This window comes from Astatotilapia calliptera, chromosome 7, assembly GCF_900246225.1.
Source record: "Astatotilapia calliptera chromosome 7, fAstCal1.2, whole genome shotgun sequence".
NCBI classification, from domain to species: domain Eukaryota; kingdom Metazoa; phylum Chordata; class Actinopteri; order Cichliformes; family Cichlidae; genus Astatotilapia; species Astatotilapia calliptera.
The window spans coordinates 20,869,058-20,892,739 of NC_039308.1; the positions used below are offsets into that span (position 1 = coordinate 20,869,058).

Genomic DNA, 23,682 nt, shown 5'->3' on the forward strand with positions numbered 1-23,682 from the left:
CATTGAAAGCTTTTCTTTGGACATTGGCTGCTTTTTGTTCCATTCTCTGTCAAGATGATCCCAAATTGCTTCAATAATGTTGTGTTCTGGGCACTGAGGAGGCCAATCTATGACTGATAGAGTTCTTCTGTGTGTTTTTCCATCTAGGTATGCTTCTATTGCACTGGCATTATTGTGAGGTGATGAATGAAACCACGGCCAATCAGATGCTTTCCAGATCGTATTGCATGGTGGATCAAAATCTGATGCTGTGTACAAAATCCTATTAATTGACAAGAGCCCAACACCACTGGCTGAAATGGCCCTCCTTTATATAATTAGCGGAGCATTTATAGCCTTTGTTTTTCATAGGACAGTACACCGTGACAGGAAGATAAGAGAGACTGAAGGGGAATGATAGGAAAGGGTATGGGCCAGACCTGAACCTGGACCCCTGCCACCGATTTTCAGTTCTGATTTCCAGTTCTTGTGTAATTTGGCAAACTTCAGCCTTTTCTTGCTATTTCCCATCCTTAGGACTGACCTCTTGATTTTGTGAACAAAGATTATAAGATTTTTAACATACATCATGGCCAAAAGAACCAAAAATCTCCTTTCTCAAATAATACGTTTCTTGCAGAACGGCTTTATCTGGCAAAGGCAGAAGCAGGATAACGTCCACCATACTCTGCATGAGCACAACAAACTGCAAGCAGTACGAGAGAGCATTTAAGTGAACTGGAAATTTTTATAGAAAGCAATACAAAAATACCTTCACTAAAAAGTATCCATCTCTGCTAAACAATCCAAAGGCAAAATTAATAATAAATGGAGACATAACAAAAGTTTTCAGCTTTCAGTTTTCAGCCTGCAGAGGGACTAGACAAAGTTGTGCAATAGGCCCTTTACAGTCTGTCTGCTGGTTTTGAAATCACTTGGAAAGATTTCAGGAAACAACTTTGGGATCATTCACAAGTCTTTAACAACATCATATCCATTTAGGAACTAAGTCAGGGATTGACCCACGATAGTAATATTCGATCCTGTAATAATAAAATTAACAGAATAATAAAGTAATACTTCAATCAAGGACACTAACTTTCTTGATTTACAGATGACATCTTAATCTTTTTGCCAAATCCAGAAATATCAACTCCAAACTTGTTGGTGTTTTTGGATACCTTTAGTTCCATCTCAGGCTACAAGCTGAATACTCCAAAAACCTATAAAACTAGCTGGAGCATAAGTTGGAGTCCACTCAAGAAACTGAATTTCATACCTCGTGACATATTTATGAGTTAATATTAACTGTAAAAGAACAATTGGTATGCCATAATGTTGAGCCTCTTGAGTAAAACAATTGGGAATGACAATAGGAGGTGGAATTTAATCCCATTATTAAGTTTTAAATCCCAAGCTGAGGCAGGAACATGAACATCTTGACCAGGTTATTCTTCCTATCACAAACACTCAAACAAATTGAAATTCAATAAATGGGACAAATTAGGATCACAGTACATCTGGCAGGGGAGGAAAAGATTTCCAACCCTTATCCTGGCAAAGAACAAGGGATGATTTACATTATCCTGCTCACGATACTATTACACTTTGATACAATTCAGGAATTTATTTTACTACAAAACGATGGAAGGAAAATGAAGAGCACGTTTCTGAGTATATTCTAATTCAATGATGACTGGATGATAAAAGATTCATCCAAAACCTAATGGACCTGGGTAATAAATGGACAAATTTATCTCTGAAAACAGCTAAATATTATCACCAAGTGTAGTTTGCTTGAAGGGATAAATATTGTGTTTAAACAATATTGATTTTGCCTATTAAGTTAGATGCACACTATTATCAGTGGGCTGTTAAGGCCCCCCTCTTCATATTACACCTTTAAAAAAATGAATTAAAAAGAGATTTGGCTCCTATAAAGCTCCTTAAAAGCAAAATATAAAGAAATGAGAGGTGATTCGAGACTTTGCACAGTATATTAGATTATAAAATCTATTTTGAAAATACAGGTGCGAGTGAACATTTGTTTGTTTGTTTTTACTGGAATTAATGGGTTGTGTCTATCTGAAAATTTGTCCCATGGCTCCAGTAAAGACAAGCAAAAAAAAAGATGCAGGATGACTGATGCTCAAAACAAATCTGTGAAACCACAGTTCTAGCATTAAAAGGTACAGAATCAGTACAGTATCACTAATAATCAGAGCTGCAACAGCCTTCCTCTATGTTAAAGACCATGAAAAAATGAGAAGCACATTGCTAGTGATCAACCATGGGCTTTTTTTCTTAGACATTAACTGCTGAGGTCATTACTTTAAAAAGATTAATCTTGCTATTTTATGACAAAGAACATGAAAAAAAGCCTGAAGAATATTTAGAGCATACTTTTCAGCTGAAACCGAGATAAATTTGTTCAGCTCAGATGGGGTCCAGCACGTCTGCTGTGAAAACAGGAGAATGCAAAGTCTCAACAGTGAAGCACAGTGCTGGAAGTGTGAAGGCGTTGGGCACATGACATTTATAAATGGCAACATCAGTGCTTATAGACATATTAAAATACTGACTGACTAACTGACTCCTGGCCAGAGGTTACATCAGCGGAATATTTTCTATCACTGACCGTGACATTCGCCTTAGAAGCAAAAGATCACCGGTTCGATCTCATGAGGAGACACAAATTCCTTTGAGATTGCATCAGGAAAGGCAACCAGTGTAAATTGTTAAATGAAACATGCAGAGCTACCTGTTGTAGCAATCCCTTGCTACAACAGGTATAGCCATAGGGGATAACTGAAAGTAAACTTGTTAATTGGCACTATATTAATAAAACTGAACTGAGTTTTAATGATGACAAAGATGAAAATATCTGATGGCTGTATGTCCTTTTGATAAATTAGAACACTGATAGTGGATCCACCACAAAATAAGTAAGCAATGTTAAGAACTGGTCTATTTTTTTTCATAATATTGAATACACAGAATCCCCCATCAACATGTTGGACTGCATCTGCAACCATTAGAGAATTACAGCTGCTCCATGTTGCACAGTGTCCATGCTACTGGTTTTCCTCTCAATGAGGTGAGTGCTCATAGGACTTTTTATGACTTCTGGTCATTTCCCAAGAGAAAGGTTCCCCTAACTATCAAACCTTTGAGATAATAGTGGTTAATTCCAGTGTCCAGTGCAGCAGCAGAGTACAGTACAGAACACTTCTGGGGTGGGAAAAGTAGAACAGCACAAACCCTCAAGCAGCTGGATCCAAGGTCTCTGGTGGTATACCTCTCAAAAACTCTGTTCAACACTGGTATCCTTCATGCCAAGGAGGATAAAGTTTCATCAAAAATTAAAGGTTAATGAACACTCACTACTCCATTAGCTATACCTTTTCAACTGCTCATTAGCACAAAACTCTGTTCAGCTATTTAGATAGGTAAACATAGTCTGTTGAAGTTCAAACTATCAGAATGGGGAAGAAAGGTAATTTAAATCATTTTGATGTGGTACAGTTATTGGTGCTAGAATGGCTGATTTGACTTTTCAGAAACTGCTGATCTGTTAGGATTTTCCCGCTCAACCATCAAGAGTTTACAGAGGGAAACGATCCAGAAAGCAGCAGTTCTCTCAGTGAATTTGCGGGGGAAAGGTTAGAGGTCAAATGTCATGTTCATATAATATTTTCTATATGTTGACAATACACACCAAACTTGTAAGTATCATAGTTTCTAAGATAAGGCTTTTTGTCAATTTTCAATCAGTTGATGTAGAAGAACTTGGGTGAAGAAAGACAAATTTTAAAATTTAATGTTAACATGAGCCCACTCCACACTCAATTTTTATCAGAATCAATTCATGTTTACAGACAGAATCACACTCTCACTCTCACACACACACACACACGCTACCAATAACATATCTCATATTTCACATATCTCAAACTGGTTTCTTGAACATGAGTCCACTGTACTCAATGGCCTTCACAGTCACCAGATCTAAATCTAATAGAGGTCCTCTGATGTGGTGGAATGTTAGTTTCTTATCTTGGATCTGTAGCTCTAGAAATCTGCAGCAACTGTGTGATGCTATAATGACAATGTCGCTGAATCTGTGTCAAGAATTAAGGCACTTCTGTAAAAGGGTGTCCGAACCTGTACAAGCAATGTGTACCTAATGAAATGGCTGCGGAACGTATGAAGTATTGGGGGGAAGAAAATAACAGATGCAAATCTCGCTTGCTACTGTGGATTGCATATTTTTAATATAGTAAATCCCAGCGGTTTTTCTAACAGTAAATACATTTCTGTTGAAATTAGAAGTAATGCAGTTATGAAAAAGTGATATGGAATCATGTGGAATTTAAGACATGTTGTACAAGGAGAACTCGGTTATATTCAAGAGTATTCACACTTTGAATTTATTGCAAGCAATGTGTTGTGCAAGCAATGGCAACAAAAGATAGTTGTGTAACCATAACACGGTGAAGAATTTACTAGGAATTTATTGTTATTTGTTACATGACTGGGTATAGAAATAGCACCACACCAATATAAGCAGAAGACTCCCTTTCCTTATTTCTACTCTTTGAAATAGTGTTGTCAAACCAGCAAGTTAAGAAAGTCTCTTTATGTTAAATTGAAAATAATTTGGGAATTTCTCCAGTTATGGTACATAATGTCAATAAAATATTTAGAGAATCTTAAAAAAAAAAAAAAAAAAAAAAAAGGGAAAGAAATAGCAAAACACACATTCTGCAGTGCAATTTACTACATGGGTTCATGGGTTTGCACTCTAATCACTGTTGGTTTTTGCATTCACAAATCCACTGAGAAGGCAACAGTATTTCTGGATCTTGTTAATCCAGAAATACTGTTGCCTTCTCTTTTTTAGAAGTAGGCAATGCACACCAACAGCAAAAAGGCCACCCTATCATTATTTTTCACATAGTGCTTGAATCAAAATGACCCCATTTAAAAATAGAGTATATTATTATTTTTTGATTAAGATGCTAAAGTTATAGTTATTATAGTCATGTACTTATATTCATGAGCAGAAAAAAAAAATTGTGGTTGAGCGTTATGCTTGATTAATTCCTGACTTCTCAGAGAATTCCAGTGTGCCAGCTTAAATTTAGGGAGTAAAAACATGAATTCAGTTTGAAATTCCTCACTGCTGCTCAAAATAGTACAAACATCAAGAATTCACTGAAAAAGGAAAGAGTCCGCATTTAAGCACTGTGATGCTGGATGGTCTTTAAGACAAACAGGGCGAGACAAAGTGTTCTCACAGTGCAGTCAAGTATTCTTTGGAGTTGATTACAGAGACTGATACTTACAAAATGTTCCAAGGAAGAGGCAGAAAATGAAAGCTGACTGAAGCAGATCTCAGGGCTCTCTAGATTTAAAGTACTACAAACAGAAGGACGGACACTGATGATCTTTAGCCAGAGATAAATGCTTCTAGACCAGAGTCTGAGAAGGTCTCAAGAATGAACACTGGTAGAGTACTGAACGAATAAGTGTTAAAGCAGGGGTGTCAAACTCGTTATACATTGCAGGCCACATACAGCCCACTTTAATCTTAAGTGGGCCAGACCAGTGAAACTCTACTTTCTGTCAGTGTAAATAAGTTAAATATGTAACTGTTTTTCTACACAACGAAAAAAAAGCTGCTGTGACAAAGAAAGAAACCTGTCAGCACAACTGTTCTACCTGTATTGTCCAGACTTTGTAGTTTTTTGTTTATTTGTTTGTTTGTTTTGTTTTGTTTTGTTTTTTTTTGGGGGGGGGGGGGGGAGAGGGGGTTTAAACTGTAGTCATAAGAACAACAACAACAACAGAAAAATCTATTGAAAGTGAAAGATAGAAACTTCTGGGGGGGGTTTCTGTGTAATAAGTAAGTGAATAAGGCAGAAAATGTAGATTTTTGATGGGAAACTGGTTTCCAAGTACACAGAGCAAGAGAACTATACAGGAAGTGTGATTTCATCATGCAAGCAAGACAGTGAAGTTAATTCTAAATGTGTTTTTGTGCTGCTGGCTCGCTGAATTTTGGTCACAGTGACAAAAGAGACTGCAGTTTTGGAATCTGTGAGACACTGTCTCCGTGTTGTCGGATGAACAGAGGGATCCGTGCTTTGTGTTAACATCTTTTTGCAGAATCTGTTTACCTGCTCTTTAATCGTTTACCGTTTTATCTGTTGGACATTGTTGAAATGGTTTTGGAGGCTTCCAGCTGAGATTTCAACGTTTCTGTGGACACCACACGTGCCTACATTTAAATAACAGATCTGACAGTAGATCCTATAAAACCAGATGTTCTTGCTTGCCTCCAGTACCAGGGGCATTGGGGTTCAACAGGTTAATTGTTTATTTCTTAATTACTTTGTCTAGTATAAATGGCCATAGGGGAGGTTTCTATCAGTAGAATAAGCTGTTAAAGTTGTGAAAATACAGTTAAAAGTCCAAAAACTATGCTTGTGCTTGTTTGTGGTAAGCAGTGAATCAAACAAGTTAATGATTATAAATGGCTTCAAGCACACATTCAGGTATCAATGTGTATCACTGAAATGAGGCCAGATGGTGCTCAGTTTACATTTTTGCTCATTTCGTCTCCTTTTCTCCAACATGCTTGCATTTAAATCCAGCTCCCCCATCTCTCTGTGTACCTGGCCTGTACCAGTTTACTTGCTGTCTTCGGAACATCTGCCTCTCATTCTTCTTTCACATAATGGTATGATCTCAATCTGTGTTTGCACATGATTGGCTGCATGGTGTGCCCATTAAAATAAAGTCCCACCCCTCCCTGCCTGAAGACTCAGCTCACACATATCGACAGGCCATTAATTGACATATATAATGATCTTGCGGGCCAGATATAATTGTATCGTGGGCTGGATGTGGCTCGCAGGCCGTACATTTGACACCCCTGTCTTAAAGGGAAGAATACCTTCTAAGAAACCATTATGTGAAATATGCAAATACTCAGAAACATCTGCCAGAGAGCACAAACACCGGACTCTAAATGACTGGAGGACAGAAGGTATTCTGGACCGGCGAGTCCAAATTTGACTCTCTACAGACTGTTAATGTCTGCACAGAGTCTGAGAACTTTATCATGCTAGATGCATAGCACCCGCAGTGAGATTCCATTATAATATGTGGCTCCATCTTGATATTTCTGGCAAATTACTGCAAGTCAGCAGCCATGAATTACAAGGTCTACACAAAATCTTGATGCATCATGGAATCCCATCTGGACTAAAAGTTATTTGTCATAGGTTCATTTCATTAACAAAAAAAAACTCCAGCATAGGTCAAAACTGTGCAAAGACTATCTGACCAATTAAAGGGAATTTGAAGTTCTTGACGACCAGACTAAAATCTATAGAACAGATTTGGAATTTAGTAAATTCTAAGAGATTTCACAAGCATTTCATCCAAAGCAAATATCTGGGAAAAGCTAGAAACTATTTGGAAGTCAATAAAATAAAATAAAAAAAGAGAATGAACATAAAAACAATACCAAGATGCAATGCAAGAATTCAACAAGGCCAAAGGAGGCATTATATTTTATATTAAGCATAATAAAGTTTTTTTCATTATGTGAACATGGACTGTTTAGTTGTTTTAATTTATTGTTTGTCTAATACATAAAAATATAATTTTTAGCTTAACACAATTTTTTACACTGATTTCTAAAATATTTCCGTTTTCCTGTCTGTATGATTTTTTTTTGATCACTTATCGGTCCCCAATTTTGGAAATAAAGATAATATTTTAATTATTTCCAAATCATCATCAATCTTTTTTTTTTTTAATTTATTTACAAATTTTTGGAAATTGGATTTTATTTTTATGATTCATAGCACAAGCCTGCATTTTTGGGAATTAGAGTATTTAAAACCATCTTATTAAAACTAGACCTTGTAAGTTATTTTAGGGTCTCTTCAGTATCTGAGGCAACACCCCCCCCCCACCACCAAACTCTGCATGTTGTTGTTTTTTTAAGCACAGGGTGGCTTTTGGCTGAACACCATTTAATCAGAACTATGCAAAGTTTGTTCTAGCAATTTTCCTGAAATACTCTTAAACATCAACAACTCCTCCACAGTCCTACAGCCTGTGTTGTCTTTTGCTTATTAAAATACTCTTGTGCAAACATTTGTTCAATACAGGGCATTTTTGCAAAGTACACTTACAGGAAATCCAGACTTCTAAGCTGGCCTGGTTTTGTTTTCCACAAACTGCTGTGAATTTGTTGTTAAATAGACTTTAAGTCATATTCACATAATATGTGAATCTATTTTCCTATTCTAAGGGAACCACTCTGTATGTATCATTAAACATCATTTATTTTTACCATCGGCTCCTGCCAATTTCTTTTGGGGCCACCAACACTGCTCATAGAAAGAAATCTATATTTAAAAATACACTTTTAAATTGATATGCCAGTCATTATCAAGTATAAAAGTCTAAATCTGCGGCATCAACCAAAATGCTTTACAGCATGTTTCATCCTCTTAAGAATTTAATCTAATAGCAACTCCTTTGCCTAGCAGCCTCACTGGCCTACTTATTAACAGTGTCACAGACCTTGTAGTTCCACTGTGTTCATACTCTTCATACAGCTTTAAAAAAAAAAAAAAAACTTATGATCTATGTGCATAAAGACTGTTCTCTTTTTTCCTCTCTGCCATATTTATACCTTACCTCTAAAGTGATGTGCACGTTCATGTAATGAATGCCGAGTGTGTGTAGGAAGATTTATAAATAACTCAAGTATTACTCTGAGGTATGAGTATTTTTAGCCCTAATCAAACTTTTTCTGTGATGTTGGAACGCCTAGTAAACGCAGGTCCCGGTGGCTGTTATATACCGCCACTCGAAGAGTAAAACCATACTGCCTTCAGGCTAGTCCTCAGTTTTACATTTTCATGTTTCTCTGCTAAATGGAAGTGGTGGTGTCAGAAAATGAGGGTCAAAAACATCTTAGGCAGCCCTATCGAGAAAAAAAAAAAAAAAGTGTGGCAAGCAGGTGGTGCAGAAGTATACTCACTGTTGGGTGTTTGGGGTAGACCATCGCCAACCATGGCCTCTGATTCTACAAACAGACAAACACATCAATTAAAATAAATAAATAAAATAAAATAAATAAATAAAAAAAATAAAATTGCAGCTCTATGAAAAAAATGCTGCTAATGTGTGCTCTGTGCTTCCAACCTGGGCTCCAATTTATATATCTACAGCCTCAAAGACATGGAAATCTCAAGACTGACGCCAATATTTGGTGATTGAAAAGCTGCATATATCAGAGTTTAAAAATAATCTTGTTTTATTGTCAGAACAAGTTGTGAATTACTTGCACACCCTCTGCCCAACTCTGCTCAGATTAGCCTGGTTGTTGTGCTGATTTGTGTGCCAACAGCGTAAAATACAGAATTTTTTGAAATCGACACCAAAACCAAAAAACTTAATATATTGGAGAATTTTTTAGACAAATTTTAGACCCTTAAATTTGTTATTTGCAGTTAGTTGAGTCCTTAATAACACAAAAATGGAGTTTAAAAAAAATAATTGTAATTTAGTATCTCGCGGCTTAGATGAGCTGACTGGAACATCAGAAACAAGAACAAACACGTTTTCCCAACAAGGAAGTTGAAGAGTACCTTCTGGTGGACAAACTATGCAACATCAACAGTCATATCATAGCTGAGGGACATTTCTTCCATCTTTTCTTTACTGACTTCATTTTCATTTATTGGGCAATATAATATATCACCATATTAGCCCCGCCAATACGCTGGTCAGGCTCTAAAAATAACTGACTTGCACAATCAGATTTAAAACAATTCCCAGTCAAAGCAGGGCATGCACGCCTCTTTGAATACTTTTCAGACTATATTCTTAAAAGCAAAAGTGCAGCAATCAGTTATTTGTTTTTACATAAAGGACCAAATACATTTTTTAATAAATAGCAGCTTCTTACCTCTGTGCGCCCTGACATGTGTCTGAAAGCAGTTGTAATACTTGTACTTTTTCCCACATACCCCACATACATATGAACCTGCAGGAAAATTCAGAACAGAGTGTCAGAAAAAAATAACATGATTCCTATCAGGGTCACATATATAGGCTTACAAGAAAAAAAGGTCAGAACCACATGGGATTTCCCAGGATTTCTGAATTGAAATACAGTCTGGCCCTCATCCAAGTAATATTTATAGAATAACTAATAACACATTAACAATTGTAGTTTTCATGTCTGTATTAAAACACATTGAAAATGACCTACAGTCCAAGTAGGACAAAATTAATCCCCCTTTCCTGTACCAATAACCTCTGTAGAAGCTACTTACAATTGGGTTTTCTACAAATGGAGGGAGTGGAGTAGAAAGAGGTTTAAAAAAAAAAAAAGAAAAAGAAAAGAAAAATGAGGAAGACACCTAGAGATATAGCTACACGTTACTAAAATCTTTGTTCACATGTCACTGGACTTATGAATATTACTAGTGGAAGGACAACCTCAAAGGGAAACACTGCGTCACATCTCAACCTACCAAAAGGACTCAGAAAGTCCACAACACTTTTGAGACATGTGCTGTAAACAGATGAGCCAGAAGTTTCATTTGTGTGTTTCAAGGTTTGTGGCTGCTCCAAAACCTCTAGGTCTGGAAGCCCTGAAGTCATTAGGGGAACAATAAATTTAAGATTCAAGAAAGAGAAAAGTAGTTCATAATCCCCTGTTTGAAAAGGCTGAGCAACAAAACAAGACAACGAACAGGTAAATCTAGGAGTGAATAGCCAAAAAGGACAAAAATGACTTGGCTAGTCCAAAGTCCTGACCTTGATTTATGGGATGACCTGTAGAGGACAGTTCAATTAGGGCACTTCAGAAATACCAATGTAGTGAAACCATTTTGCAAGGCAGACTGTCCAAAAACCCTCTGAACTCTGCAACTCTGATAAGCACCAGCAACTAAAGGGGGTTATACAGGGAGTGCAGAATTATTAGGCAAATGAGTATTTTGTCCACATCATCCTCTTCATGCATGTTGTCTTACTCCAAGCTGTATAGGCTCGAAAGCCTACTACCAATTAAGCATATTAGGTGATGTGCATCTCTGTAATGAGAAGGGGTGTGGTCTAATGACATCAACACCCTATATCAGGTGTGCATAATTATTAGGCAACTTCCTTTTCTTTGGCAAAATGGGTCAAAAGAAGGACTTGACAGGCTCAGAAAAGTCAAAAATAGTGAGATATCTTGCAGAGGGATGCAGCAGTCTCAAAATTGCAAAGCTTCTGAAGCGTGATCATCGAACAATCAAGCGTTTCATTCAAAATAGTCAACAGGGTCGCAACAAGCGTGTGGAAAAACCAAGGCGCCAAATAACTGCCCATGAACTGAGAAAAGTCAAGCGTGCAGCTGCCAAGATGCCACTTGCCACCAGTTTGGCCATATTTCAGAGCTGCAACATCACTGGAATGCCCAAAAGCACAAGGTGTGCAATACTCAGAGACATGGCCAAGGTAAGAAAGGCTGAAAGACGACCACCACTGAACAAGACACACAAGCTGAAACGTCAAGACTGGGCCAAGAAATATCTCAAGACTGGTTTTTCTAAGGTTTTATGGACTGATGAAATGAGAGTGAGTCTTGATGGGCCAGATGGATGGGCCCGTGGCTGGATTGGTAAAGGGCAGAGAGCTCCAGTCCGACTCAGACGCCAGCAAGGTGGAGGTGGAGTACTGGTTTGGGCTGGTATCATCAAAGATGAGCTTGTGGGGCCTTTTCGGGTTGAGGATGGAGTCAAGCTCAACTCCCAGTCCTACTGCCAGTTTCTGGAAGACACCTTCTTCAAGCAGTGGTACAGGAAGAAGTCTGCATCCTTCAAGAAAAACATGATTTCCATGCAGGACAATGCTCCATCACACGCGTCCAAGTACTCCACAGCGTGGCTGGCAAGAAAGGGTATAAAAGAAGAAAAACTAATGACATGGCCTCCTTGTTCACCTGATCTGAACCCCATTGAGAACCTGTGGTCCATCATCAAATGTGAGATTTACAAGGAGGGAAAACAGTACACCTCTCTGAACAGTGTCTGGGAGGCTGTGGTTGCTGCTGCACGCAATGTTGATGGTGAACAGATCAAAACACTGACAGAATCCATGGATGGCAGGCTTTTGAGTGTCCTTGCAAAGAAAGGTGGCTATATTGGTCGCTGATTTGTTTTTGTTTTGTTTTTGAATGTCAGAAATGTATATTTGTGAATGTGGAGATGTTATATTGGTTTCACTGGTAAAAATAAATAATTGAAATGGGTATATATTTGTTTTTTGTTAAGTTGCCTAATAATTATGCACAGTAATAGTCACCTGCACACACAGATATCCCCCTAAAATAGCTAAAAGTAAAAACAAACTAAAAACTACTTCCAGAAACATTCAGCTTTGATATTAATGAGTTTTTTGGGTTCATTGAGAACATGGTTGTTGTTCAATAATAACATTATTCCTCAAAAATACTACTTGCCTAATAATTCTGCACTCCCTGTATGAGTTACTAAATTCATTCATTTCCAGCTTGTGAATGATCACCAATGTGTTTAATAAACACATATGAAAATACAACTGTGTGTGTTACGTGTTTAGTCAGATTGTCTTGTCTAATAACTGATTTAAATAAAGATCGGATCAAATTTTATAAGTAATCAATGTGGAAATCTTTTTCTTGTAATTCTACGTGACCCTGTAGTTACACAAACACAGTGACTAGTTCGGGACCCCTCTGCCCACCACTGGTAGACCAATCAGCAAGTGGTTGCTGTCTTTTGATGTGAAATCAACTACATAAGCCTCTAGTTCCACTGGTCTAGAAACTGGTAGGTGGTTGGGAAGTCTTAAAACACCTGGCAAGTGGTTGCTAGAGTTTTGCGGGCAGTCTCTAGATAAAATTGGCCACAGAGTAGTACATGGTGCTGCACTGAAAACCTAACAATTGGTCGCTAGCAGATTATTGGGGTTGCATGGGAGTGGCTGTGGAAAGCAATGACTTACTTGCATAAACATGCCAACTACTCGTGGACTTGTTATGAAACTGTGAAAAGCATGACGCAAACCAGAAACAGAATGTCCACCTCTCAAGTACAAATTGTGCCTTATAACTGTAACAAACTGTAACAAATACATTTCAAAAAGTACAAATATACATTTTCCCTAGCAACCACAAGTTGCCAGGGAGTTCCTGATAGGATGGCCTGTGTGACTGAGGTCTAACGTATGGTAGTCTTCTCCACCACCTAATATTTTCTTTTGCCTCCTTTTTTCCTTCTTAAATATTACCCTAAAACTCCAAACTAATTTTAACATTCTCTGAATTTAGATTTATCATACATAACATTTAGTGTGGTCTTTTACCTCCTTCTGCTGCCTATATAGGAATACAAATTTCAGCAAAGACTGATATTAGGGCTAGTGAAGAAGGGTGCATTTAAAGCGAAGAAGGGTGCATTTAAACTGGCCATCTTTAATTTCTACCCATTTATTTGCTTTATCAAAAATTCTCCATCATGCTCAGGTGCACCCTGAAAGTGTGATTATGTTTCAATTAAATGTTTGACAGTCACAACATCTGTACATGCCAACCAACCATGCATTTTATCCCTCGGCTAAAGGTGGAGATTTATTTTCAGTGCCATTTGTCTGTTAGCAAGAATACACAAAAACATCAGGATGAAGAGAAAAAAAAACTTTAACTCAAAAGTGAATTTATACATCTCTAGTTTGTTGTGTCACTGAATTCTAACGTCTTATTTTGAAATCCTTAATATTCTTCTAAAGAAGTTGCCAGTTGTTGTAATAATCACAACCATCATCATGTGATTATTTCCAGTTTACAAATGTTTACAAAAGAATGAAGGGCAAACCTAAACAAAACTCAGACTACCTCTTTTTGTTGTCTTGTAGAATTTCCCTTGTACATGTATAGCTGTTGTACTTCCCTTGTACAATAGGTATGCATTTAAAGTGGTGTTATCAGAGCAGTTATGGCACTTGCTACCTTTACCACCTCAATATATGGAGGTCAAAGAAATTTGACTTACTTATATGAACATCTACAACACCAGTCAATGTTTTCTTAGGGGCCATTCGTGAATAACCTTGACTAACCAGTAAAGGGTTTATAAAATGTCAGACAGATGTTGATTTTTTTTTTTTTTTAAGAATGTCATTTTTTGCTGTTTTCAACAGCCACGAAGTAACGTCAGGGTCATGAGACACCAGATATGACTGCTGTCACCAAATGCACAGACATGTCCATATGTACATTCACACACCTATGCACGAGTCTGTGCTCTTCGTTGGAGGAGGAGTACCAAGGGCAAACATACCCTCGGACTGAGCTCGACGGGATCCACCGCCACTTGCTCCCCCATTTCCTCCAATGACAACACAGATCTCAGCAGGATTGGGATCACTGACTTTCCCGTTGCTCGTCTCTGACGTCCCAGGCTCCTTCTTTACGGTGACAGGTGGTGAACTAGTAGTCTTCTTCGCTGGGGCATCTGTGGCTGCGCTCCCACCCTCTGCCTGCTCCTTTCCAGGATTGGGTGACTCTTGTGCACTCATGACTCCACCTCCTCTGAGCCTGTTTTCCTGTATGAGGAACAGAAACAGAGAGACAAAGAATTTACTGCCCCAAAGGAATATACACGCCTTATTGTGGTATGACCTTAAGCCCAATATATAGTATCAAAGCGTGGCACCAGCTCAGCCAGGTTCAGCTTAAATGTGTTGTTTTCAAGAAACCATGGCAACATACTCAATATAAAACAAAAGCTGACTGGATGTCAGATTTTATTTGATTAAGCGTAGAAGAAAAATCTGCCCAAAATAAATCACATTTGGCAAATACACAACTCAAAAAAAGACCCGAACTATGAAAACCACTCATCTTCTAAAAACAGTCAAGAGCTGCATTAACTCCAGGGTATAGGAGACATTACAGATAATATTTCAGTGGCAGTGAAATTTTAAGAATGGAAAACACAGTCCATTTTAACACAAAGTGGCTTAACTGATCATAAGTGACCTTTGAAGGCATAAATTCTGCAGCCTTGTGGCACTGAAATGCTCTAATTTCAAAAATATCTAAATTGCACAACTTGCCACTTCAGCACATCGCCATAAAAGGCCTTGTCAAGAGAATGTGCTCCAAATGCAACCAAGCAAAACAGAGTTATGCCAGGATGAGTGATATTATGGAAAGAGGGAAAATTGGTCTTCTAATAATAGCACACCGATGCAGCAACAACAAGCCTTTTCATAGATGAAATACACCTTTCTTTGGAAATGACACACTACTGACAAGCTTCAGCAAACAGACCTATGAACTGGCAAGAAAACATCTGAGGTTTGCAGTTCAGATAGTAAACCATCAACCATCATTTAATTAATAAATGAGTAAATAATCAGTCCCATTATCAAACTATAAGATTACCCTTGAGCTTACTTGTTCTATCAATATCCTACAATCCTTTTATAAAACAAGCTGTATTTGTAAATATAGCTTTTTGGTTTAACTATTTAAAGGCTTGTTAGGGGCCGATAATACAGGTCAACAACAAAGAATTTTATTATATTATGGTTAGTTTTCATTTTTGTCAGCGGTGAGGTTCTGCAACTTTCAGGAATCGTAGTAAACCCATTTTACACATTTCTTTCAGATTTTTCCAAGTCTTACTATTAAACTGGGAAGATTGCTGTCACTCAGTTGGGAATAGTTCAGTTTCTTGTAAAGTGGGGCTCTATAGGGCTCTGATCTACAGTACAGTTAATATGTTACCTACAATAGACAGCAATAGGAACGCCCCCACGACGACAGGAGCACCCACTGACACAGAAAGTAAAGCCATGTAATGCCGTGGACAAAATCAGCAGCAAAACGCACATTAGCCAAGTGTAAGCCATATATAGAGCATTTGTAGACTAAATACTGGTTAATTTACCACTTCATTAATTTATTCTGTATGTTAAAATTCAAAAGTCTACACCAAAAATACATTAATTCACAATAAGCAAGAGTTTTAAAAAAATGATATATGCCTATCGGTACAGACTAGCAGCATTGAAAAGAACAATTTCTGTCTTTGCAAGTTGTTGCCTATACTGTACACAGACTGCATATAAAACAAGGACGTGATCTAACAAGCCAGGTCATTAGAGCTGGTGACTCACAGCAAATTATTAGAACCTCTATAGGAAGCCGAAAGGCTGACCTTATGGGATCTGGTGTTATCTTTGCTACTTAAGTGTGTCGTGTCATCCCATCAAAAAATTTAAGCTTTCAAAAAACAGCTGTGGACACACTATATGAAAGGAATTTATTTGTCAACACTCCCAACTGCTAAAGGGACTGTGGCAATAAACAACAAAAACCAAGAGCCACATGAAAGTCAATGTGTAGAGGAAGTCACAATGGGACCTTCCAAAGTCTGGTGGTCCTCTTTGTTAGTGAACCGTGTGGTGTGATGTCAAGAGCTACAGAACTTTCTAAGGCATTTATACAAAGCAAATTCGTGGGTGCATTCAAATCTGCCAAAGGATTTAATTTACTAATGCCTCTGTGAGAAACTTCAAACAACTCAAATTTTTCCAAGACTGGCCAGTAAAATGTATTCAGTCCACCAGCACATATATTAATGTCTATATTAATTCTACAAGCATAAGAAACTCAGAACATTCAGAAGAGCCAAGCTGTGTGTGAATTTCTAAAGTGGCTGACCACTGTAGTTTCATTCAAAATATGAGATACAACAGCAGAAGCTGCTAAAAATATTGTTCTGACTCAAAGGTTTCAGAAGGTGTTGCATATAGGACTGCATAGCTAAAGAGCAGTCGGGAGACATCATGTGAACCACAAAAAGCACCTATAAGAGGCATGCGATTCCAAGAACTGGTCCCCATGTGATTCCCAGAACTGATCCCCAGAGCATTGAAAGAAGGTGGCCGAATCACATTTTCACCATTTAGACATTTTGGTGTTTGAGTGACATTAATCTGAGGAACTACAGGAAGAAGGTAAACCAGAAGAGGTAGTGTCATGTCAATGTTACTTTGACACATACCGTCTGAATTCAGAACAGCCTAATTGCTCAGGCCTCGCTTATCATGACTATGATCATTCTCACACAGCAAAACACGTCCAGGAACTATTCTAGGATGACAAAGAGTGGTGGTTTTTGACTTTGACCCAAAGTTTCCAGATCTCAAAGGGACTGACTCTCAAAGTGAAATGTGAGGTATGCTAATTTATGGAAAACCCAACTAACAAATAGAGGAAATAAGATCTGCTGTTCTACAGAACACCTTCAGAGGTCTGGGTAAAATCTATGCATCGAAAGCACAGAAATCAGAGCAGCTTAGGTGGGAAACCTACGGATTATTAGGAAGGATGATTTGTTTAGAAGTAATGTACAGACAGACGAATCAAACACAGTTTTACAATAACACGAAACATGTTTGGGACAGACAAAAAACAGCTGGTTCTGTACAGCGACTGTACAGCATAATAGTGAAAATATTATAGTTTGGAAATGCTTTCCTGTTTTGGGACAGGGCAACATGCAGTCATTAATTCAAGTATGGACTACACCTTAAAAAGAAAAGTGAGGCCATCTGTGCAAGGGTTTAAGATGAAACAGAAGTGAACCTAACAAGAGGATAATGATCCATAGCATACTAGAAAAGCACAGAGGAAGAGGTCAGAAAGAAAAAAAAAGGACATGCTATGGTATGACCAAATCAAAGCAATCGCTCTTTACATTGCATGGAAATTTGAAATGGGCAGTAACTAAAATATTTTTAGCAAGTGGATGTCAGGGACCAGTGGAAAGTCAGGACAATTACTTACATTGAGGGCACAATAGTAGCTTCTTAAGCCACAGAAGCATGACACTGACATCTATATTTTCGTTAACTATAAGTTTATTTCCCTGACATGATGTTTTGTCGGTGGGCAGATTGCAGGGATGCTAATGACAGGGCACTGGGTATTTAGCTGTCTTGTATCTTCCCTGCTGTACTGTTGGCATCACATTTGATACATGAGCTTTAGAACTTCCTACATCATCAGTACAGTGTCTTTCCCCCGGAAAAATCAAAATAAATTGCACAACGCATCTTTATGCAATAAATTGGAAAAACAAAATGCAAATATGACACTCATATATGCAAATTAATATTTAATTAATGTAACAAATATATGCCAGAAGGTTCAACAAACACTCCATTTTCAAAGAAATATAATTTTCTGGCAATTATTTAATGAATTTGTCTTTAAAGGGAAATAAGTTCTTTATTTTAAGTAATAAGAGAAAAATGTTTAGCCTTTCTTTGAAAAACTTCATTGGCTGGATAAAGTTAAAACCTACACAAATGGTGGTGACAGAATTTATTTTCTGTTCAGTTTATATTCTTCCAAGTCACAACATATGTATTTAACATCAACTGCCTTTCACCATGTGCTTGGCCACAGTGGAGAGGAAAAATACCCTTTTAACATGAAGGTCCCACATTTTACACTATCAGGACAAAAACCAAGCCTTCAAATCCACAAAGTCCAGAAAACAGTACAGTAGAGTTACAGTAGCATCTGAAATGGAAGATGTGGAGAATCACAAGGACTCCTCCTGAAGCTGAAGACCAGTCAAAGTGATAGCTAGAAAAGGTCATTTTTACACAGCTTCAAACATCATCTGCAGAGATGGGATAACCTTCAGGAAGGACGACCATGTCAGCAGCACATCAATCACAGCTATACGGTGAGGTAAAGCCACCCAGAAATAAAATGGTCTATGACAGCCCAGTTTGCCAAATGGCATTTAAAAGAAGCACGAGAGGAAGATACAATTACTGCCTGGTGGTTGTATCCCTCTGACAACAAGTCAAAGTGTGTTTTCCAACCATGTCCAGACTTGACAACTGACCTTTTAGATATAAAGATTTATCTCATTATTTTATCGCATTAGGCATTAATGTGAAATTTTGTCGGCACTAATGTATGAATTCTTCACTTCTGTTCTAAGATCAGTGATACTGATCTTTTTTGGCCATTAAATTGTAAATCAGTCATTCCTTGAGTCCAAGTAGGCATTTGGACCAGATGAAATGAAATTCCTTTTAGACATTATTTCTACTGTCTATTCACAAGAATGGAATGGATGTGACACGAAAGTAACCTTGACCTCTAGCTACCAAAATTTCATCAAGTCATCCTTTAGTTCAAGTGACTGTTTCTGCCCAGTTTGAAGAAACTGATCCTCAAGATTGTGTGTCCACAAGAATGAGACGGACAGAAAACCTAAAAACTAAATGATTCTGGTGAGCACAAAAATAAATGTTGGGAAAGAAATTCAAACTCTTGGATGAATTCAGAATAGGTCTCTTTCAAGTAACCCTATCAAAGGCCAGATTCACACAAACTTCTCTCCTCCGACTGTGTGAAAATGGAGAGACGCAGTGAAGAAAACTAAATGCTGCCAGACAGGCTACTGACATAACGCTATGATTTCTTCTCAGAAATATTTCAGTTTAGCTTCTATTAAATAAATCATTTTAACTTATTAAAATTCATTTTACAACACAATCAAATAGGCAACAGATGAAGAGGTTTGAAAACTACTAAATTCATTATATGAATGGAATTGTTGATTCGTCTATCCAAAGAGAGAGAGAGAAAAAACTCCCAAAATAGTCAAAATTAAGCACAAGTTAATGTACAAGTTCACATACTATCCAAACATTGGTTATGTATTTACAGCTGCAGGCCTTTCTAACAGTGGGTGGCCACATAAAATCATAGAGCTAATAGTTAACTGGCATTTAATAAAATCTCAATTGTTATTAGTTCAACCAGCTACTATTTCTGTTGCTTACTCGAGAGGGGAGCCATATTTATCATCTAGTAAACTAACTGGATACATCCCTAACTAATTACTTTTTAGATTGAGTTAGGCGGCTTTTAGGAACCCCATAACCCCTAAGCTTGATACCTACATGACTGTATCTAAAAACGAATGCCATTACAACCAGCTAAGAGGGCTGCATTTGTAGCTTTATTGTCAGGGACTTGTGGAAAACACACTTTCAAGGGAAGTCTGTTGGCACAGTTTGTTCAAAGTAAATAAACGGCTAACAACAACAAAAATCAAGTCTTGCTGATTGACATCATTTTTAATTTTATAACAAAAGTGTATTTTTTTTCTTTATTGAGTTGAATACTGACTGATAATGACTGCCTCTTGACTGAGATTGGTTTACCTTGCTGTGGTGGAAATTAAGATGTGATCAGCTAAAATAAAGATTGTGAAATTAATGTAACCGACTTTTGTCATCTGCAATTAAATGAATCGATGGCAAGTACACATCTATTATTAGATCAATCCCTCAGTCATGCATGTAATATTTATGTGCAGCATTTTTAATGCAAACCCTGAATATATAAAATGCCTGTTGTGGCATGTTTTCTTCTAATTAAAAGTCAATATGCAAAATTAGCCATCTGGCCTTATGTTTCTGAGTTTCATCGTCTGAGGCTTCTGATATACTGTAACCTACATGGGCAGGACAAAATCTAAACCAGATGCACATCTCGTTGATGTTTCACACAGACAAAGCACCAACTAAACCAACTGAACTGAAAGGCAAATAGATCAGTTGAAGAAATGATCAAAATGCCATCTGGATGTCAAAAAATATAAAATAAAACTAAAGCACTGGTCCAACAGACAGGTTAAGTAAAAATTGATGTACTGTTTTGTGATTCAGCTTTAGCATTATGATTTGCCTCAGATTTCTTTTTAAAATGTCAATGAATAGAGATTAACCATACTACATTCATCTAGGCTACAAAAAACAAGGTTAGGCACAGAAGGAAAACATCTCTAGGACATACCTCTGTTCAGAATTCACTACTTAGATGAGGTACTTAAAATAATTGGCCTATATTTGGGCAGTACAGTATCTGCCTCTGCACAGCAATGTAGCAAATCAATCACTGTGCTTGGTTAAAGCAAACAAATCTTGTGCTTCAAAACTGGGGAGATTTTCTTTGAAATATACCTTGCCTTTTTTTTTTGGCAAAAATCATTCTGCTCTGCATGTTAAGCAGACTGGAAGAGAGATTCCAAATATAAAATACAAATTTGTTTAAGGCCTATGAAAATGTTTCCACTCTGCAGGGATTAAAAATAGGAATCAGCTAAAATGGGGAATGGAGGGGGGGGGGGGGGGGGGGGGGGGTCACTTCAATCACTGCTTTGACTGCCATGTTTGCATTATCCAGAGTAGACTCAGTGACCAAGAGCAAGGGTTGACCAAAAACCTGTTTCACACTAAAGGCTTTGCTTCCCTCGATTCTTTAATCAAAAGCAGAGTTTTCTGTCCTCTCTAATAAATGTCTTCCAAGATGGTGTATGACCAATGTTTTGAAAAAGCAATAATGCAGAGAAATGGATAACTCCCCCCCCCCCCCCCCCCCCCTTACACATACACACACAGGATGCTCTGGAAAAAGAAACTGTGTCGTCTAGTAAAATTCCATCAGCATACACTAAAGAAAGAAAAAAAACCCATAAAAACCTTTTCAATCTATATGTTAATGCCACGAATTAAAATTTAATAACATGAGATATTGAAAAGCAGACTTGAATTATACAAAAATAAATCCTGAAAGATCGGGCCCTTAAAATTAGAAATTCAGGGCTGCATCCGGACTGCTGCTAAACCCTTGTAGGCTGGCAGATTAAATTTTTGATGAAAATCAAAATTACACTGCACACTGACGCAGGCGCAGCAAACCTGGCACTATTGTGATTTATGGATTCATTAAACCCACCAGAGTTTCACCCCTCCCCTTTTCACTCAAAGAAATGAGATTTGCTGTGCTGAAAATTTGTATTTTGAGAAAAGCTACTCAGGCTCGGCTCTACCTTCAGAAATGGTCAAGGAAGGAAGAAAAAAAGAGAGCGAGAGAGAGAGAGAGAGCTTCTGTGTATATAACCACTGCACGTAAACAGGCCTAATTTTCATTGCTGCAGCAATTGAACATCCCTATGCATTATTCATGAAACCAATAAGGTTCATTTTTACAAAGGAAGAGGCAGGAAAAATATGTGCAGAATGCACAGAATTTTTTTAATGCAGCACTCCAACCCCTGAAAAGCCAATCCCTGGAGACTAATTTAACTGAAGCCATTTTCAGACATTTTCAACATGCCACTAAGAAAACAGGAGAACATAAGGTGTTCTTAAAAATAGACGTGTGGCTTTGTTTGGTTTTTTAGATGCATCTGCAAGGAAAGAAATGGACATCAAAGAGAGACTCAGAGTAGCACTGCTTGCCCTTTGAATGGATAGTGAAACCTCTGTACCAAGTTAATGACAATCAGAGCAGCAAGTATACTTCAAACCCTGTAACCCACAGGCTGCGATATGATCCCTCACCATCTTGTGTTCATCAGAGCCTGAAGAGACAAGTTTCACCCCTCCATCCAAACTATTCGGCCTCAATGAAACGAAGCTTTTGTTCATCAAAAGTACTGACAGACCTGCATTCCTCCTACCTTAAAATGAGAACACTCCTAGAATCCAATCCTCAAAACATTTTTCCCCTTTTTTGCAACAGTGCACCATTATTCTTGAGTATTTTATAGCTTATTACTTGGTCCTTTAGGTATTCTGCAAATAAAACATTGGCATCACTGAAGAAAGACAGCGATCCAACCCTATTAAACTCATGACACTGGTTGCCCCTCTTCAATTCTGTGCCTTAACTGGAACTCCTGCATTTTGATTAGACTTTTGCAGCAAAAGGTCAGAATTTACACCCAGATTTTGCATACCACCCATACAATTTCCGCCAGCTCGCTGAATCGAATGAATGCAGATTTGAAGGTCAGCATTAAAATTACCCACAGCAAAATGGCCTCTGCAGTTTCCCTTACATTAAAAGGAAAAAAAAAAGCAAGCCACGCAGGATGGGAAACTGTTTGGCGTCTGCAGGATTAATATAAACAGTAGAGGCATTGGTTGTGATTGTTTTTCCTGCCCTCAAATTATGCTGACATGCTCTTTTCTTCTTCCAGTGCTGTTCAGTTCACTATGGATAGCTATTTTTCCCCTCACTCACACATTTCTAGTCTTTAGAAATAGTAGTACAAATTGTACCTCATTATTAAATCACACTTGCAAGGAACTAAAAAACACAAATAAAAATAAACCAAAGGAAATAGCAGAAGTAGAGTTGGTGGGTACTTGTGTGCAAAATTTCTTAAATGGCAACTTGAATGCAAGAAAAGACAGCACAGCAGGGAAAAAAAGTATTTAAAAAGGACTGTTTTGCAGAAATTAAACACTAAACGCGTTGCCCGTTTCATCTTAATGTGACTCAATCACACACTAATCCCTTCTGTTGATTTCAAGAGCATGTAATCGCTCGCCTCCGTTTGGATAAACTAACACACAATTCAATAAACAACACTCACATCTAGTCTCGTTACAATTTCTAATTTCCCAAAATGACTGCCTACAGGTGGCGCCAACAGCACCCGGTTTCCAACCCCCCTCCTCCTCCCATCTTCCAAAAAAATAGGAATAAAAAAAAAAGTCGAAATGTATTTTGACATGACG

The 23,682-nt window shown here is 37.7% G+C and overlaps 1 protein-coding gene across 7 annotated transcripts in view; it reads right to left on the reverse strand.

Annotated features, from left to right (window-relative positions):
* The window catches only part of znf618 (zinc finger protein 618), a 41,761-nt gene that overhangs the window by 17,010 nt on the left and 1,069 nt on the right, over positions 1-23,682 (reverse strand). For 5 of the 7 annotated variants that reach the window (XM_026173689.1, XM_026173687.1, XM_026173686.1 and 2 more), the window contains 3 exons: positions 14,331-14,649; positions 9,980-10,057; positions 9,050-9,094 (listed from right to left, as the gene is read on the reverse strand). In XM_026173689.1, the coding sequence (XP_026029474.1) occupies positions 9,050-9,094; positions 9,980-10,057; positions 14,331-14,622 (415 nt within the window). In that variant the 5' untranslated portion in view covers positions 14,623-14,649. The remainder of the gene's footprint in view (positions 1-9,049; positions 9,095-9,979; positions 10,058-14,330; positions 14,650-23,682) is intronic. The other 2 variants (XM_026173688.1, XM_026173692.1) reach the window with 1 other exon arrangement.